This window comes from Taudactylus pleione, unplaced genomic scaffold (assembly GCF_031769625.1).
Source record: "Taudactylus pleione unplaced genomic scaffold, aTauple2 ptg000726l, whole genome shotgun sequence".
NCBI classification, from domain to species: domain Eukaryota; kingdom Metazoa; phylum Chordata; class Amphibia; order Anura; family Myobatrachidae; genus Taudactylus; species Taudactylus pleione.
In genome coordinates, this window is record NW_028285128.1 from 6,412,501 (window position 1) to 6,431,992 (window position 19,492).

The following is a 19,492-nucleotide window of genomic DNA, read 5'->3' on the forward strand; positions in this document are numbered from 1 at the left end:
CCATCGCACAGGGCACCACAGGTTAGGGGGCGCTGTTTGGGCCTGTCAAATGTCTGTTTATTATCATTCTCTCTTGTAGCTTCCTCTTATTTCATCCTCAGCATCTCCTGGCCTCTCCTATCTCTTCCCTGGCCCTTCCCCATGAAGCCATGGCCCTTTTTTGGGTTCATTATGTCCCTTTGAAAAATGAGGGGGCGCCAATGCTCTTTCTGGCACAGGGCACCAAAAAGTCTAGTTACGGCTCTGGTTCCCAGGGACCCACCACTTTAAAAAAATGGGTCCTGTCTGACCATGTCTGGGTCCCATCATAATTTATGCTTTAGAGCTCCCCATATGCCTCTCAGACCTCCCCACATCCCACTAAAATGCCCATCTGATATCCCCACAAGCCCCTTAAATACATGTTATAATGCCTCCACGATCTTTCAGGTAATATGACTTGTCTGTTCACAAAACCCATAGTGAATAAGTAGGTTTACCATATCATCACTTTAAACTGGGACACTCATGGATTACACAGGTTCTGTGGCTCATTAAAACCAGGTGAAATCCAGGCATGAAGTCAGCCAGTCACAGAACCTTTGTAATTAATTCACGAGTCCCGTTTTAAAGCGATAGTATAGTTAGCCTATGAATAACGCTTTAGGTAATAGGCATATTTATCAAAGGATAAATGCCCGGTCTTTACACATTATGCCACACATTAATGCCCTTTACACATTATGCCACACAGCAATGCCCAGCCTTCACACATTATGCCACACAGCAATGCCCAGCCTTTACACATTATGCCACACATTAATGCCTGGTCTTTACACATCATGCCATGCAGTAATACAGGAGAACAAATAGATAGAGAGACTCTCTCTCTCTCTATATCTATATATCTATAAATATATATAATAAAACCTCTGCGCTAATAAAAATCAGCCATAAAGATGTGAATTGGCAGATAAATCACAGCAACCATTGCTTGTGCAGAAATTGTTCAGGGCTCGATCAATAAAACAAAATATATTTAATCATACACATAATAAATAGAAAAATAAAACTAAAAATTTGAACATATATCACATAGTACATCTAATGACATACATACTAAGATAGCTTAAAAATTTATAGCAATTGCTTAAAATCACACTCGTGCAAAGCACCTTATATATTAATAATGGTATTATCTCAATATATTGAATACCACTATCCCTTAATTGAAATGTCCTGCTGCCATCCGTGTTTAGGCATATAAGGCAATATAAATGAGGATTTGTCCTGCTATTGAAATAGGTAATAAATTATCCTCATATGTGCATAAGGGTAGAAAACTGCAAATGTCCCGTATGGATATTCAGTTCGTGAACTGGCCAGTTCTAAACAGCAGCTAAAGTTAATGCTCACCCCGCTGGTGCGCTCAATAGCCACAGGGCTTCCTGTATGAGCTCTGGCTGAAACCAAGCCTTGGATCCAGTCTTGGCGACAGCCTGCCTTCCACTGAGGAGATGTCTTGCAAAGTAGCAGCGGCCGCGCTGTATAGATACACTGTAGCAGTGGCGTTATCACGTGATTGGCACACCAGCGTCCTGGGTGATCTGGTCAATTGCTGCTGGATGTCCTGGACTACAACCATGTGGCTGGGGATCCCTCTGACGCGTTTCGCCCCTATATGCAGCGAGGGTTTTCTCTTACTCTTTGAGAAAGCCCCCGCTGCAAATAGGAGTGACATGGGCATTAGGCCCCGGTCACTAAAGGGCAAATTGGTGGGTCAACTACTGGGAACCCACCTATTTGCCCTTTAGTGACCTGGGCCTAATGCCCAGGTCACACACCTATTTGGGTTGGGCAGCTACCTTCAATTGGGGCTAATGCCCACTATGTAGCCCGGACCTTGTGCCCGCCAATATACCTACAGGCCTATTGCCTGAATATATGCCACGGGCCTAGTGCCCGACAACCCTGGTGGTCTAGGGAGGAGTAAATAACGGTGGCCCAAGGCCGCCTACCCGCACGGTGGAAGAGGTTGCGGGTAGGTTGAGGACCGGAGAGGACTTTCCACCCCCGCAGTCCTCTCCGATCCTCAGCTTCAGTCTTCTGCCGCTGGCCCGACCGTCCTCTTCCTCCTTGATCGCGCCGTCTTCTGGCCTCTTGTGCGGCCGCCGGAACTGTTGCCGCGCCGCTCTTTACTTGTCTTCGGGAGGTCTTCACTCCTCCCCTCCGCCGACGGACTGAACGTTCCCGCTCAGCAGAGTCTATTCAAGACGCCGCGAGTGGGCGGGGCTATGATGCGACGAGCCGCGATTGGCTCGTTGCGTCTGCCTCCTATTGGCTGGTGGACCACCAGCCAAAAGCTTGCGGCCAGTGGCAAACCACCGCCGTCGCTACTTGGCCTCCGGGCAGCGAGCTCCGCTCAGCTCGCGCCTGGAGCCAAGCTTCTCTTGCAGCCACTGGTGGAAGGGACCAGGCGGTCCCTTCACCAGGTACCCGCCGCGGTGGCTTACCCGGCGCTGGGAACAAACACTGTCCCAGCTCCAGGCATGGACGCTGTGCCGAAGCTAGGATCAGACTCTTGATCCCAGCACGGCTTTCCACAGCAGCAGCCAATGAGTCTATCTGACTCTCATTGGCTGCTCTAACAGACAGCGTTATGTCTGCCTCTGCAGGGGGACGCGCTGTGCTGCTGTCAGGGATTGGCCACAGCACAGGGCGTCCCCGGGGACCCGGCTACTTTAAAAGAGTGAATCCCCAGTGCCCGATATCGGGTAAAATACGCGCTATAGCGCGTATTTGCGAACACTGAAGGATTAATCATTTTAATTTATATATCAAAATAATATTTTGTGGAAACATAAGAGCGAACAGAGTGCATATGTTGATTGTAACCATCTCTGCCAAATACGGTCAAATTTGGATTCAGCTTTGCAAGTAGTTTATAAATACCATTCATAAGATATTGTGGTATTGAGTAAAGCAGTGGTTCTCAAACTCTGTCCTCAAGACCCCATACAGGTCACATTTTCCAGGTCACCTACCAGGAGCACAGGTGTCTTCATTACTTAATGACACATTTTAAAAGATCCACAGGAGGAGCAAATTACTCGTGTTCCTGTGAGGAGACCTGGAAAACATGCACTGGTTGGAGTCCAGAGGACTGAGTTTGAAAACCGGTAGACTAGAGAAACCAGCGTTTGAAACTCAAGACTCGTAGTAGCCATCCACGCTCTCGCTATACATACTTTGGCCAAGGTATATATATTAAGAATACAATACGTCTAGTGTAGCGATCAAAAACATCCTCTGCCAAAGTACTAAGAGTACACCTCTTAGCTACCTTTAGCTCCCTCCTCCCTTACTGTGATTTGATTTTGCCATGCACTTCACTTCCATAATCTAGTCCATCCGCCATGACATCTTATCAGTCACCCCTACTAGTATTTCAAGAATGAGGTCCTTCCTCACCCTGGAAGCTACTAACATTCTCATTCATGCATCATTATTTCCCACCTTGATTATTGTAATCTGCTTGCACCTCTACAGTACACCCTCAACTCTGCTGTCCATCTCATTTTCTTCTCTTGTCACTCTGTTGCCCCTTTCTGCCAGTCACTCCGCTGGTTCCCTATATCACGCAGAATTAAATTCAAACCCCTCTATTTCACCTACAAAGCGCTCAGCCCAACGGCATCCCTATGTCTCCAGATTCAATTCTTCACAAACTCACTCCTGCTGTCTTTAATCTGCTGATTATTGCTGCATTGCCTCCTCCCTGATCACTCTCCACTCTTGAATTCAGGATATCTCCCATGCTGCACCTAACCTCTGGAATGCCCCCCATGATCCATTAAACATTTATCCAGCCTCCCAATCTTCAAGGTTGTTCTTAAAACTCAAGTTTTCTTTCTAACTTTGTCATTCCCTCTCCATTGTGCCCACCCATATTCTTTATAGTTTGTAAACGCCTATGCGCATGGCCCTCTCTCCCCTTTGTCTTCTCTACATAGCTGTACTTAGAAATAAGTGAGTATAATAATATTAATAAGCATTTCTGAAGGCTCATGTCATTTGATAACTGTGCAAACCAGATTATTTGGCCTTTCCTAGCGGTTTCACACTACAGGGGGGGTAATTAATGTGGGAACATTGTATGGTCTGCTGAGATAAGATAAGACAACCAAATATGGTAAATGAGTTAGTCCTCTGTAATCTGACTGCACCACCACCCTCACTGTTTCCTATAGACTAGCTGGTGGGATTGTTTTGAGCATAGCAAGTCATGGTCATTGTGTTATCTTGTAACATAACTTGTTAGCGTATCTTGGTGGCATATTTAAAGGGACATTAATTAGGGAAAAAAAACTGAATTTTGTCTCCTCTAGAGTCACGTTTGGTTCAGTGTTTCTACACCAGTGTGATGGGAGCCTTGCACCACTCCTCTGAGTTGATGTACATACATTTGCTACATGTGGATATAGCTCTGCAGCTTTAGACTTGCTCATAGACTGTGTTTGTATGCTTTACTGCTTGTGTTCAAGTATAAAAAGCCTGTGTTCTGCAACCTGTTTGCCCCCATACATCCTAACATATTGAAAAAGGAGAGCCTTACCCAGCGCTGTGCGGCCGCAGGCCCCCGGGGTTAAAATTTTTGTTTTTTAGTTGGGGGCGTCGCCAAAGTCCCTTGTCCTGTACTCCTGATTAGTGCATCCAGGCCAACCGGTTTATCTAAAGCCATCTGTGGCCTCCCATTAGCCTCCCCTCATAATGACTCTGCCCTCAGCTACTGTACTCAAATACCGAGGTAGTCAGATCACTGCATCTCACAAGAGTATCAGATAAGCAGAACATCAGCTGAAGTGGAGAGGAGTATTTTTCAGGCCAAACAAATATAAATATTCTTGTCACTCGTAGATGATGGAATGTGACTAGTGATCTTTCATAGCTATATGAAACTGTAATGTAGCGTTTAGCATTCAGATACACCTGCAGTTGCACACAGAACCTAGGCATGCCGCATATCATTGTAATCAGAAGGTGCTTGTGCGTTCGATTCGCACCGCTGTGTGAATAAGACTCATTTGAAGAAAAAGAGTTGCACGAAAAGCTGCTTGGCGCTACAGGGCCATGCCAATGCATGCTGCGACTAGAAGGACTGTTTAACGTGCAAGGAAGCTAGATCTATCTGGATCCATCTGTATAGTAGTCATAGGGCCGAATTCCATTCAGTGTGATGATAAATAGCCGCAGGAGGGAGCTCCAGAAGCTATTCAATACATGTGCTGTTTGGGCAGCTAAAGGATTTATTCTCGCACCCCTCTGGGGATTCGATGACCAATCCGACAAAAGTGGAGGTCGCGCAGCTGTTTACTGGCTTAGCGCGGCGCTAGCAGCCACGCGCCCGGCACTTTAGTCAGAGAATGCCTGTTACCATGCCATAACACCCAGGTTAAGTCGTGAGAACCAGCATTCTCAGACTTAACCCATTCCTGACAAGGCAAACAGCGCGTTGAATTGAATAGGTGCGGGAGCTTCCTCCCGCGGCTATTCAGCATCGCACTGAATTAAATTCGGACCATAGTGGCTTGTCCTCCAGTTTCACATGTGCACTGATTAATGGTAGTTTAGCACAGGAGAGCCTTTCTGCTACTGGAGTGTGCGATCTCCGAACAGCACATTGGGTTGTACTTGTTGTCTCTGTTCCATGAGCTTAGCATGTGAATTTGAGTTTTAGTGGAGTGTATTTTTACATGTCTGTTCCACTCAATCTTAAAAAAAATATATGTCAGCATTCTCCGCTTTTATATAGTATCACAGCGGTGTTTGATCTTCTTGTATCCTCCTTATCCCCTTTCCTTGTGTATACAGAATCTCGGTGTGAGAAAGAGATGGATGTAAGTGGCTACGCCATGTGCCTTCCTAACCTCACACGCTTGCAGACCTTCCCATTCATAGAGCACAGGCCCATCTTCTGCGTAGAAATTAAGGTGAGCATTCCTAGTAAATTGTGTGTGTGTGTGTTTTATATCAGTCTGCAGCATTTTTTTTTTTTTTTTACGGAACCCTGCGGTGAGCTTTACGGCCTGAATACAAGATTAAAGGGAACTTATTGTAGCCATGAATCATATGGCTAGAAGGAATTGTATGTGCATCTAATGTTAATATTTGTGTGTGTGCAGGAATGACTAAAAATATGTTTCACGTCACATGTTTATGAATAGTCTTGGTGAATGGTAATTAGATGTACATTGACTGTTGCATAAGCAAGGGTTTATTCACAGGTATATACTACTGTTGTCTGGCCTGAGGTAAAGGCCAGTAGCTGTATTTCTAGAAGCTTCTAAGAATGGCACAAGATGCAGCTAGGGATGGAGCCTATGTTATGTAGGCTAGTGAGTGATGGGTAGCTCGTGGTGCAGACTGGAAGAGTGGAGGCTCATGCCGGGTGGATATATATATATATATAGGGTTGCGCTGGCATTAGTGGCAAGTCTCCAGGTCCCCTCTCCAGACCGCACCAACCAACTCACCGGAGCCGCTTCAGGTAGCAGAGCAGGTGCTTCAGCGGCGTCTGGGAGTTGTGGAGAGTGCGGCCAGTGTGGGGCATTCAGCGGCTCCCAACCGCGGCTTATGGGAAGTGGAGAAAGCCGCCCTGTGAGAGGAGGGCACTGTCACTGACTGAGCAGTGACAACAGTGAGTGGCGGCGGCAAGTAGCAAGGTGGAGACTAGCACTGCACATGGTCATGTGGGCCAATTAAGAGGCAGCTGTCAGCAGGAGCGGGACCTCCCCCTCCGTTGGAGGATCAGCAAGCAGCATCATTAGCAGCAAACAGCAGGCGGGTAATGGCAGCAGCGCCCTTTCAGCGGTAGTGAGTAAACTATATGCACTGCATTGCACACAGACCCCTACAGATATTCAGGAGGCTAGAGGACATTAGCAGGAGTTAAGGTAGGTATCCACCTGTTGACTAATTGAACGATAACTATCGTTATTGTTCAATTGCTCATTAATCGTGCACAAATCGGGCATGAAAATGTCAAACGACCAGCGATGCGCACTCCTGCTAGTCATTTTCTACATCAATCATCGCCTAAACGTGCTGGTCAGTCTGCCGATAACGAGAGAATGACCATGTTCAGGGATGAGGGAGGGTGCCTGCACTGAATGACATATTATTCAGTGTAGGCACTGCAGGGGAAGAGGAACGACTGCACAATTACAATGTTGTAATCGCACTGTCGTTCCACTATCTGCTAGTGGATACGCAGTTCAGAAGTTTGCTCAAGGGGTGATAATCACTCTGATACCCAAAGAGAGTGCAAGGAACAGTACAACATTTGGGGGAGTATACCCAATAAAAAAGATACACTGGAAACCGATCTCCTACTGTACAGTCACTAAATGAACTACTACTTATGAATTCAAATTCTGCTTACAGCTTGGGGAGGTATATTTTCTTATAGCAGCTCTGTATTGAAACAAATTTATCACTAATTAGAAGAAGTTACATTGTACCTACTGATGTTAAAAGTAACTAAGCAAGGAGTAGTTAAGATTAGGAGACTCCTGGAGGAATAATCTTAACAGCTCAAGGTTTACAGCTCTGGCTTTTGCCTCTACAAGATTGAGTTAGGAATCCTCTGATGTATATCTGCATTGTAAATGAGAGGTTAGGTTATTCCTAAATAGAGGCAGGCATTGCTATTATAAAGAGCTACTGAAGTTCATTTACCTCAGCTAAGAAAATTTATATAGGTAGATAAGCAGTTGACAAGAATCCACTGAAGAGATTTATCTAACTTATCAGCAGAAGCATAACTGATAAAGATACTTAAAGCAATCATCAGGAACTTCTCAGTATAATTGGGCTGCGTGTTCGCACGCAGCAAATTGTCAGTGATTGACAGTCTGCTGCCATTTGTGGGTGGGGAGGGAGCCGCGACGAACTTAGCCCATGGGGGGGGGGGGGGCAGGATCTCTGTCAGCTGACTGATCTTTCCTAGCCTCTTTCTCTCATCTGCGGTGGCTGGCTTGTGCGACCCCATGGGGCACTTAGCTGGCCGGTGTTCTCGCAGATGATCCGATGCTGCGTTGTACAACACAGCTTGGATAAGGAATGCATGCTGGAGGTGTGATGCCTCCTGCTGCATTACCATAATTGCAAGAATGGAGTTACAAAGCTGCTTGCATGCAGGTTTGCAATTCTATCCTAAACTGAATCAGGCCCACAGTGTATGGTGTCGTGTCTTTTTTTTTTTTTATATGGTTTTTCTAGTTAGACTACAGACTGTGCACTACTTATTGCAGTGTTGTGTTACAGGCTTCTTTATGGGCTTGTGCATTCCAGCTGTTGTAAGTTAACGTAGCATAACAGTTAATGGTAGGATTAAAAAAAACTTTAAGCATTGTTTGAACTGCATTAATGTCTCAAAGCATGCCTATAGCACATTGTACTATTTATTTACATGAGCAGTCCTATAGAACAATTCTAACCACTACAGGTAACCTCAAAATGAACATAAAGCAGGGTGACTGCTTTAAATAATGGTCAATCAGAGTCAAGATAACGGCCCGAATATTCAAGGTCTACGAGTGTGTGGGCCGCAACAAAAAAAGTCTTATATGCAATTTTGAAAGGTTTATATTTAATAAACACCAATGCAGTGCCCCTTATGCAATTCCACCCTGTATTAGAGCCCCTTTTGCAATGCCCCTGAATTTGTGCCCATTATGCAGTGCCCTAATAGTGCCCCTTATGCAGTGCCCCAGTAATGCCCCTTATGCACAGCCCTAGTAATGTCCTTAGTAGTGCCCCTTATGTTGTGCCCCCAGTAATGCCCCTTTATGCAGAGCCCCCAGTAATGCCCCTATGAATTCCTAATAAACCTTTATACCCACAATGTCGCTATTTAGCGTAGCATACGCATATGAAATAATCGCTTTCCAAACTTTGAGTGTGGTTCCAAAGCACAAAAGTTATTATTCACATAAAAAACATTTAGTTACACGCTGTGATCTAAATACAATTAGCGCAAAAGATGATACATTAACAAGGTCCAAAAAAACGATATTTACGCATGCGCACTGGCTCAGTATGCAGCATTTCAATCCTGAATTCTGCGGTCACCGTCACCCAAGGATATGGACGATAATGACTGCCTGCTGCCTCAGCTCACAAGCCTATATTTGGTATAGGTTTCAAAGACAACAAAGGCATAGAATAACAGATGCTCATTGGTTCTTGCTTCAGGTCACTCCGTTCATTGGTTAGTTCATATGGTGTCGTCAGCTTTCCAACTGCTTCTTTGTGTAGGTTTCCCTCCTGAAGAACTAATAAAGAAAAACTACATACAGAGATACATTCTAACCTATAATTCATATCTTGCGAATGCCTGCTGCGATCTCCTTGCAGATAGAAACGGAAACCTTACAATGGTACCAAACATGGGGCCTGATTCAGAGCCGTTCGCTATTTGTGGTCGTTCGTTTAAAAACAAGGGGTGGCTATTCAAATGATCCGTACGCACATTGCAGTCTGTTCACACCTCTAAGTCTGAACGAGCGAGCAAAACATACGCTCGTTTATTTGTTAAAAACGCCCCCTGGCCGCTCGCACCATACGTCATGTCCGCTATTTATTAGATTAATCGAGTACATCGAACAGCGTATGAACTGCTCGCTATTCTTGTGGTTGGTGTTTGCTACCACAAATTTGCGAGCAGTTCTGGCTATAAAATAACCCAGTGACGTGGTCAATGACGCTGCTGTTTTAAATATACACACCCATAAAACGCCCGTTTTGACCTTTAAGCACGCCTGCGTTCGGATCTCCACTCCCCATTTTCAAGCTCCTTCCCCTGTTACCACCCACATACGCCTCATTCTGTCACTCAAAATAGCAGGCCCTCGCTATATTGCGTACCAACGATTTTCGGCCGCACTGACTGGTTCGCGCATGCGTACTAAAAACCGTACGCATGCGCAGATGTGCAAACATCGCTCGGAACGAGCGTACTGCCGCTAACGAGCGGCTCTGAATGAGGGCCATGGTCTGCTTATCATGTACTAAACCTTACCAAATTATGTTTTTCACAATAGACTTGATAACTTCTAAAACCTCTAATATTAACCTTTTAATGTGGAGGAAACTTTTTATAAGTTTTGGTATGTGTAAATGTGAGAATATTACGTAGTTTCGCTAATGTGTGGTGCGTTTGTGTTTTGATAAACATCGCAGCTGTGCGTCTTGTATATTTATGTTTTATTTAATGTGTGTATGCATGCAAGTCTGTGTGTGTTATGTAATTTAGGTTATTTGTGTTAGGTTAGAAATGGATAATATATATTAATCCATTTTAACATCCAAGCATTGCCTGGACCACTTCTAAGGTGTAAATGGAAGTTTTATTTCTAAACAGAGGGGGATAGAGACCCACAGCTGCTTGTAGGTGCCACATAGTCTCGTAGCCTGGGACAGACTATTCTTCACTTAATTTGGATGTAGATGTCAGTTCCTTTGACCCAGAACAGCACTGGACAATAGGCACACAACTGCCAATGACCTGCAGGTCCATGACAGTAATTCGTAACTTTACATTTAGACCACTTCCTTTGAGCATACTAATCTCTGTGTACATTTTAATTAATTTGTTACAGGCATACTGTATTAGCATGCGGAGTCTCTCAAAACATATGCAGACACACACCAAACCTGTTTTCCACACTAAACCTTGTATTTGTGTGCATCGGAAATGCGCTGACACAGCTCAGCGTCCATGCAATTCGTCATCAGACCATAGATGACTAAATCGTTCAGATAATAATTTGCACGATGATCATAACCAATTATTTGATTTCGACACCCCTTATGCAGAGCCCCCAGTGGTGCCCCTTATGCAGAGCCCCCAGTGGTGCCCCTTATGCAGAGCCCCCAGTGGTGCCCCTTATGCAGAGCCCCTTATGTTTTGCCCCCTCCCAGTATAGAACAGGCCCCACTCACCTGTCTGTGCAGTACTTACTTTTCTTCATGACGGCCCGCTGGGCACCGCTCCAGTCCACGCCGTTCTGCGTAGCCGCTGGCTGGATCTAATTAGCTGCGTCAATGGGAGCGCTGGCCTCTGAAGCGATCAGTGGCTTCTGATTGCTACAGAGACCACTGTTGCCAGTCTGTAAAGTAAACACTTCCCAATCAGAGCGAGCTCCGATCGTGGCAGGAGTGTTGGCCGCATATTCTATATATGTGAGCCCACACTCTAGGTCGTGGCAGGTGTGTGGGCCGCATAATATTCTGGGGTTGCAAAATGTTTATTCCTCCCGCATGTTTGACATGCTTGATGTAGGCCGTCTTCACATAGTGTTTCATATGGGTTTTAGAAAAATGTAACGTGCATAAAAATTGTAATAATTTTCCTGGTATAGTTCAGACTTGCACTAACTTGTTCTAGCATTATTTAGAATGTGACATACATGCATACATACATTTACAGGATAAATAAAAAAAAAACTAAATAAAATGTCCAGTAAGGTAATGTGCCTATTGTTTGAGAGTGGTCTAAGAAATTTGATTACCCCAGATGTGAAATTGCTGGTTTCTGAGCCCCAATGAATTAAAATGATAAAACTATGCACTCCCCACCTTATCCACACACGAGACAGAGTAACTAAGCACATCACGCGTTTCATTATCTCTGGACCTTGGAGCACAATTGATTAGTAAAATGTTGTTTTGCATTTTCAATAAATATTACCATATAACACGCAGCATATAAGAATGACTGGTAATAGCTGCATCAGACATGTAGAAAGAGGCATTTTATTGTGCAGTTGGTCACTGTAGACTAAGGGAGACCTTTGTAGAGACAAATGTTTAATCCTGGGAATTTGCCTGAAAACTAGTGCTGTTGGTACCTTTTTTATTACGTTACTTTGTATTTGCTTCTTGGGCACCAAAAATAATTTGTAAGGGCATGAGAACTCTGCATGCCGCATAAAAATATGCAAATAAAACTCAACGCCCACTTTTGTCATCACAACCTTTCATTTGTGTGCGAATATATGTGTAAACAATCTCTCCCTCCTTCTGTTGACGCAGCCTAAATGTGGCTTTATCCCATGTTCTGCCCATGTCACAAAAGAGATTAAGAAGAAGGTGTGCCGGTTCTGTATGCACCAACATCTAAAGGTGAGTGTGTGAAGTTAACCAAAGCCCCCTTTATTTCATTATACAGAGGAAGGGGTAATAATGTGTGCATGGCCCTGACCAGCTACTGCTCCAAGTCTTCTAGCAGTACTGACACTGCCAGTTGTATTACAGAAATATGTTGCAGCTAGTTTGACAGATGCTGCTGAGTAAATCTAGTTTATTATCATTCACTGAAGGGTTTGGCAAGCAATACTTATTTCCTTAACAAATAGAATGCAAAACATATCTTAACATCCCAATCCTAAATCACAGCTTCATTTGGATATTTATTGCAGCAAATTCAAAGTCATTTTTGTCCAGGGTCACAATAGAGAATAATATAAACAATGAGGAATTTAAGCTAAACCAGGGACAATGACAATTTTTTTCCAAGAGAGACGCACGCTACGAAAGCGACTACAATTGTTCTGTTTATTGTCCCTTCTGGTTGTGGGGTTTTCCTGTAACTGATGCTTCCCAACTGATCTATAATTAATGAGCTGTTTTACAGTCGGTGATGGTAAATTACCTGATGTGAATATGTAACATCCTTTCTCTTGCACTGGGTTTATTTATCCAAGTTCTGTGTGCACTTTGGACATGTAAATCCATGTTCCGGAAAGAGAAGTGAATTGTTTTCCTGTACAAGGCTCCAGTGTATAGTTTACTTCTATCCTTTGTGAAGCTGCCTGACTTGGCAGACGTGACCTGCCAAATGCAAAGTATCCTGTGGACAGCAGAAGCTTCACCCATGCTGAGCCACAAAGTACTGCGGTGTTGACTGTTCTATTACAAGAGAACAAAAAATCTCTTCCGTAGAACTATTTATTCAGTCCTTTCTTATTTTCCTATGTCTATTCTCAGGAAGGTACCTCATGTAGAATAACTGACATATAAAATGATTATTTATGCAATTTCCCTCTACCAACTAGTCTCCTGTGCCTATAACCCCAATAACTCCTCTAAGTACCTGAAGTCTGTTGAAGCTACAGGACTCACAGGTTATTGGCTATTGTCCAACAAGATGCATCTGCAGAACTTCCCTGTAAAGCATCTACAGCAAGGGTGGCCAATAAGCGGCCCTCCAGCTGTTGCTGAACTACAATACCCAGCATACCTTGCAACAGTTTTAGCATGGCCAAGTAGCAAAACTCTGGCAAGGCATGCTGGGATGTGTAGTTCTTCAACAGCTCGGGGGGGGGGGGTGCTTATTGCCCACCCCTTATCTACAGGGAGGAGATGTATCAAACCAGTGAAGGTGTTGCCTGCAGCAACCAGATTCTAGATATTTTATAGAATGTAGTAAATGATAGCTGGAATCGGATTGGTTGCCATGGGTAATGCCTCAACCTGTCTGTTTTAGAAGGTTTAACTTAAAAAAAAATCCAATTCTACTTGCTGTAGATGGACTGGGGAGCTGAAGGTGGCTTTCCAATGCCTTTCTGCAGGTTGATTGTCCACAAAATCTCCATAGCCTGTACTCTATAACCCATTTTAAATTGGATACAATTCATGATTCTGTAGTTAGACCTTCACTGTATAAGGAAGAAAAAGTGGACAGCTCTGAGCTAGGCGAATGCTTCAATCGTCACTCATGACATGGCTGTCAAACAGAAGATAACCAGATGACCGCATGCTGTATGTGCGCCTGTACTGATTGTCTCACTCCTAATTTATACTATCTCATTATTTTTATATAGGTCGCCAAAGGAAAGTGGAAGCGGATTAGCAAATACTGCCCATTGGATCTCTTCTCAGGGTGCTTGCTTATTTCTTTTTTTAAACCAGTCTTCTGGATGATTATTATTAGGCAGGATTGTGTTGGTTTGTTAGATGAGGTACATGGAACTTGGTGGTATCTTGGTTTCTGTGACATCAAACACTAAAAAAACCATTTAGCTACCAAGACTTTCTCTTGCACATTTTTTAAAGTGCTTACACCAGCAGAGCCTACAGTAGGTGCTTCTAGCACCATAACTCAGGTGTTCTAGCACTGGGGAGCACTATCAACATAAACTGACATGGATAATGCATGTTATATCTGCTGTATCTCAACTATTCTGGAGCAAACGTGTGCTGCTAGTTTTATTCTCATTGATAGAGACACTGCAAATAAATGCTTAAGCTCATAACCTCTTATGTACAGGTTGTAGGTCCCTCACCCTCCCCAACATTACCTTTCTTTATACACCTACAAAATGGGATGGGGTATTTCCACAGGGCCCGTCTTAATATGCATGGGGGTTCTCAAACAGCTTCCTGTAAATGGGAGGAGGCGAGGAAAGGTTTTTAGCAGATATAAAGCTCTCAAGGGTGACATTCATACAAGTCAGGGCAAACCATGGCGGCCAGCAGAAGGGAACTCGTCATATTTACCATATTGGGCTTTCCTGTTTTTGTAGACATAAACAGAGGATGCATTTTGCCTTGATGGATTTACTTCAGGAGTCACAAAACAACTTAAAAATATTTAAGGTATGTGTGTATTGTGCATAATGCCTGGCACGTTATACAGCTATTCATTAACTAAAAATGTTTAATCATATGGTGGAATATTTTAACATATCTATTCAGTTACCTGCGAAGGGCGCAAATTATCCTTGCAGCGGCGTTTCCACGCCTTGTGCCCCTCACTACCTGGACTCCCACGTTTTTGCTCAAAACGAAAATCTGCCAGTCCGGAGGTACCGTGAGTCTGGCATATAGCTGCACTCACTCGCCAGTAATTGAATTGACCCCAGATTCTCTTGCTTGTAGAGGGAGAAAGTTTTATATCCACCACATCTTTCTTTTTTAGAACGGAGAATTAATTTATGGCTGCCGGGATGACCAGGAGTATTTCTCAGACCTGAATGAACTCGCTCACCACCTGAAGCCATTTTTCTTCCCTGCAAATGGATTGGTTGGTGGACCTCAATGTACAAAAAACATACTGAAAGAACTTATTCATGTGCTGACGACCACATTGCTAAGTACCAGCGTGGACAATGGGAGAGCTGGGAACATGAAGTCTATTCCTGTATCGCAGGGACGGAATTACTGTGAGGCTAGTCACTTCTGCACAGAGTTCCTGAGAAACGGTGCGTTCAATAGTAATGGGTTTAGATACATATGGCTTTATACAGCGTGTTCAGGCCATATTTTCTTCACATACAGGCATTTTGAATTCCCATAAATTGATTTGCCATATTCACATAGATGAATTAATTGACAAACTACAGTAGGATATATTATCCCATAAATACTGTATTCCATTGATTATTATATTGCATGATGAGTTAGTTTTTACAGGTTATGGGCATAATCAAACCCATGGCCTAATCACTGTGATGCAGTAGTGCTAACCACTATTCCACCAAATCGGTTATCCTAAAATCACAGTATCTGCTTTCTTTATATATGGTCACTACAGCACATTGCCTGAAAGCCTGTGTGTAATGTGACACTGGTTCCTCTATACTGAGCAGGTTAAAGACAGAAAAGGTAAAAATGGTCTTGTTAGGGGACACTCGGAACCCAAAAATAGTAGCTACAAGGGGATGTAGTTACCATCCCGGCGGTTGAGATGCTGGGATGGTAACTACCAGTGCTGGAATCCTGGCTCAGAATCCCAACCGCCGGCATCCCGACCCCTGGGATCCCGTACCCAACCAGCTACAAGTGCTCACTAATAGTGTCTGTGATACTTGTGTCCAATAATGGGATTACGTGCTCACCCCTGACTACCTTACGATAACTAACTGTATTAGGTGTATACTGAAATGTGCTTTTCTCATTAGGTCCCCAAACCAGCAAATACCATTTTATATGCTAAAGTGATAAGTATTGCCATTTTGTTCTGAGTTACAACAATCGCCAACAGATCACTGGTTCCGACAAATGCAGAAAGAAATGTGTTTTATATGCATCCTCTGCAATTGCTGTTCCCAAAATCTGTCTAAGACCACGGTCAGAGGCACCTAACTCTGTACCATAAAATAAAATATCTATATAGATTTATATACATACACCACAAATGAGCGACCTTTTAAGTATACCTGTCATTCACATAATGTGGACATAATATTTTGTGGTCTGAAATAATGCTACGTCCGGAATGTAGGAGTCACAAATTGCTCCATGCCTCAGTGATATGACTGGGTGTTACAAAATGCAATGGCTGTCTCCATTGTGTGTAAACAACTTTGGCAATAACATTTAACGATCCTGCCTTTGAACCTCTATATACCCCTGCCTATACCTTCTAATATCCTGCCTATAAACCTCTAAAGGATGGCGCTAATTTGCGTACGCAGTCATACAGTAAATAAAGACTCCAGACCTAGAACCTGTGGTTCCAAAGCACAAAGTATAATTCAAGTAAAACTGCAGCAGTTACACGCTATGATCCTCATATAATCTTAACGCAGAGAGATTATACAGACCCAAGTACAATTATACACACGCAGCGCTCTCTGGTCCAGATGTTGGGCATCAGCCAGAAACCCCTAGTCAATCCGCATTCAGCACAAAGACTAGGAACCCAGGGTCAGAGCACACATATTTATACCCCCCAGGAATAAAAAACACAATAGAGAAATTTGTTGCTAATACCATTGGTCCTAAAGGAGAGGGCATATGTTACAAGTAATTTAACAGGTTGGTTCAAATAGACACGATCCAGCCTCTAACAACTGGAGGTCTCAGGATTTGCATGAGGCGGGAAACCAAACAGTTGTTCATATAATGTACATTTTGTTGCTTGAAGTCTCTGCGGTCCATAAGTTGAGAATGCATGTTGCGATCTCTCCATCGATATTACCGGAATACTGTTGAGAGAGTACGCATCAGTACAATACCAAACATGGCTTACTTATCACGTATAAAACCTTAGTTACAAAATAATCTTTATTTCCTAACAATTATAATAAATGTGCATACTTGAATCTTATACCTTAAAGCTTATGGAACCTTGTATGTGAATATGTAATGTGTGAGTATGTGGGGTTTGATGTAAAGACGCTAGTTAACTTGGGGCAGATGCGTGTGCATGAAGCTAATATTTGGCATTTTCATACAGAATCTTATGCATTCGCTAATATGCGACTAGTTAACAGCGCAATTGTGCGTATTAATGTGTGTATGAGAAATGGTGCACTTAAATCTCACTTAAACTCACAGTGATTACGCAATTATAGCATGAGCCTCTACAGGCACGTGAATTCATTAGAGCAGAGATAACGCTGATCTGAAGTCTTAGAGAATCTGTGTGGAGGGAGACCACCATAGACCGACATGGGGAGCATTTCTTCGCTCTCAGCTATCCCTAGAAGTGAACACCTAGCAGTGTGGAATGCTGAGCATTACAGTTCCATGACTTGCTCATGCCCCAGCAGCCCCCACCCTTTTCAGGCTCCAAAATACTGGTCTTTGTTCTCCCAGGGCCTGTGTAGATGCAAATTAGCACAGCTACAAGACCCAAACCTCAGATAACACTCTTGGCTTTGAAGGTATTTTATTGTAGGAAGCCTGCTAATGTAAGGTGCTACAAACGACCCTCTTGCTGTATTCGAGTAGGGCCACCTGGAGTGGGAGCAGACGTTATGTCCATGAAGCTTGTCTTCACAGGCTAGTTGTCACATGGCCATTTGCTCTGTTTAGCTAATGCAATCCAATTTTGACATACTGTACAGCCATTTCTGAAATATATCCTTCAGGGGAATTATAATAATATACACTTTATCCAGAGCACCCAAACTACGTGAAGTCATGAAATGGGCTTTTGCGGAATCGCCGTAACTTATGGCGATGGTCACAGATTCAATCGCATGATGCTAATAGTAATATCGCCACATGTACTAAAGTGTGTTTACCACCTAAAATGGCGCTTAGGCGGCCATTCGCAAAATGGCGTCTTGCGATCTCATTTCCAAGATGGCGTCTTGCGGCCAGTCGCAAGATGGCGTCGCTGCGATCCAATTTTAAACTGATCTTGTATCAGCCAATTATCCAGCTTCGACACATTTTAAGTTCATCTTTAAATGATTACTGTTGCAGTGCAATATAGTGAATACTTCTATTACCCATAAAAGAGCAATCTTGGTACCATCAATTGTTTATATTTGAATATACAGCGCTGCACAGAGAATATTTGTCTTTCACATAATTTCCTGTCCGATTTGAGTCTTATGGTGCATACACACCTTGATGATATCTGCATGATTTGGCATATCGGCACGACAAATCGCGTAGATCGCCTAATGTGTATGCACTATTGCGCGCTCCTGATGGTGGCATGCGTTATCATGTGATTGGCTGTGCTGCACAGCACACGATATCGCATACGGCGCCATACATATTAATGAAGGACGGAACAATGAATCGTTCAGTCGTTCATTAAATTGTGCAGTGTGTACCGGCAAACATGCGATGTCCATGGTGAACGCAAATCACCCTGAACATCGGCACGGTTGCCTGTCGTTTAGCCTTACCGTGTGGGAGTAATCTGAAGCACCAAGGGAATACCCACACAAACTGAGAACATACAAAATTCACACAGGCCCTGGTTGAGAATCAACTTATAACCCAGTGCTGTAAGGCAACACTGACCACTCTGTCACTGTGCTGCCCTGTTATACTACTGAGGAAACTCCTCATCCTTTACTTAGCAGTAAGGTGCTTATATTACTCCCAGTTAGAGCCATGAGTCCTCATCGTTGGAGGAGTCCTCCTTACTTCAATCTTGTCCAAACATAACACCACTTGTACATAGTTATATTGGCAAATGAGATTTTGTTCTGGAGTGATGGCATTGATTGTTTTCTGGCAGGTAAACACAATGTGGAAGCCATGGGATTGCCTAAAGGATGTATTTTATATAAGACCCTCCAAGCCCAGATGCTGGACATGCTGGACATTGACGGATTGTACCCTTTGTATAAGAGAGTGCAGAAATACTTGGAGGAATGCCCTGAAGAGAGGTAAGAGTTTGTCATAACTCCCCCCCCCCCCCCTCCCCCCGAGGATAGGTAGGAGTAATTTGTGACCCATTCGTGCATTACCACTTTTTTTTCACATTCCATGAATTATTTTTCAAATATTTTAGACACACACTGATGAATTGCCAACTTAAATGAGGTGCAATGTCTGTTAATTACCTCAGGGTCTCTGCGTAACCCTGTGGCTTTTCATATAAGTGAAGAGGTGTCTGTACAACACCCTGGTTTGGCTCATGCGATGCCATTACACCTTGCAAAGGATTGCCTGGAAGTTTTCCAGGAATAGAACTGGATAATTTGCAGGGTTCTTCCCGCCACACCCATGCGAGCTTGGCAGGGAGACATCTGTG

At 43.7% G+C, this 19,492-nt stretch overlaps 1 protein-coding gene across 2 annotated transcripts in view; it reads left to right on the forward strand.

Moving 5' to 3' along the window:
* The window catches only part of IPPK (inositol-pentakisphosphate 2-kinase), a 107,875-nt gene that overhangs the window by 74,028 nt on the left and 14,355 nt on the right, over positions 1 to 19,492 (forward strand). For both annotated transcript variants that reach the window (XM_088456895.1, XM_088456896.1), the window contains 6 exons: positions 5,851 to 5,969; positions 12,076 to 12,165; positions 13,866 to 13,924; positions 14,568 to 14,640; positions 14,963 to 15,245; positions 18,974 to 19,124. In XM_088456895.1, the coding sequence (XP_088313021.1) occupies positions 5,851 to 5,969; positions 12,076 to 12,165; positions 13,866 to 13,924; positions 14,568 to 14,640; positions 14,963 to 15,245; positions 18,974 to 19,124 (775 nt within the window). The remainder of the gene's footprint in view (positions 1 to 5,850; positions 5,970 to 12,075; positions 12,166 to 13,865; positions 13,925 to 14,567; positions 14,641 to 14,962; positions 15,246 to 18,973; positions 19,125 to 19,492) is intronic.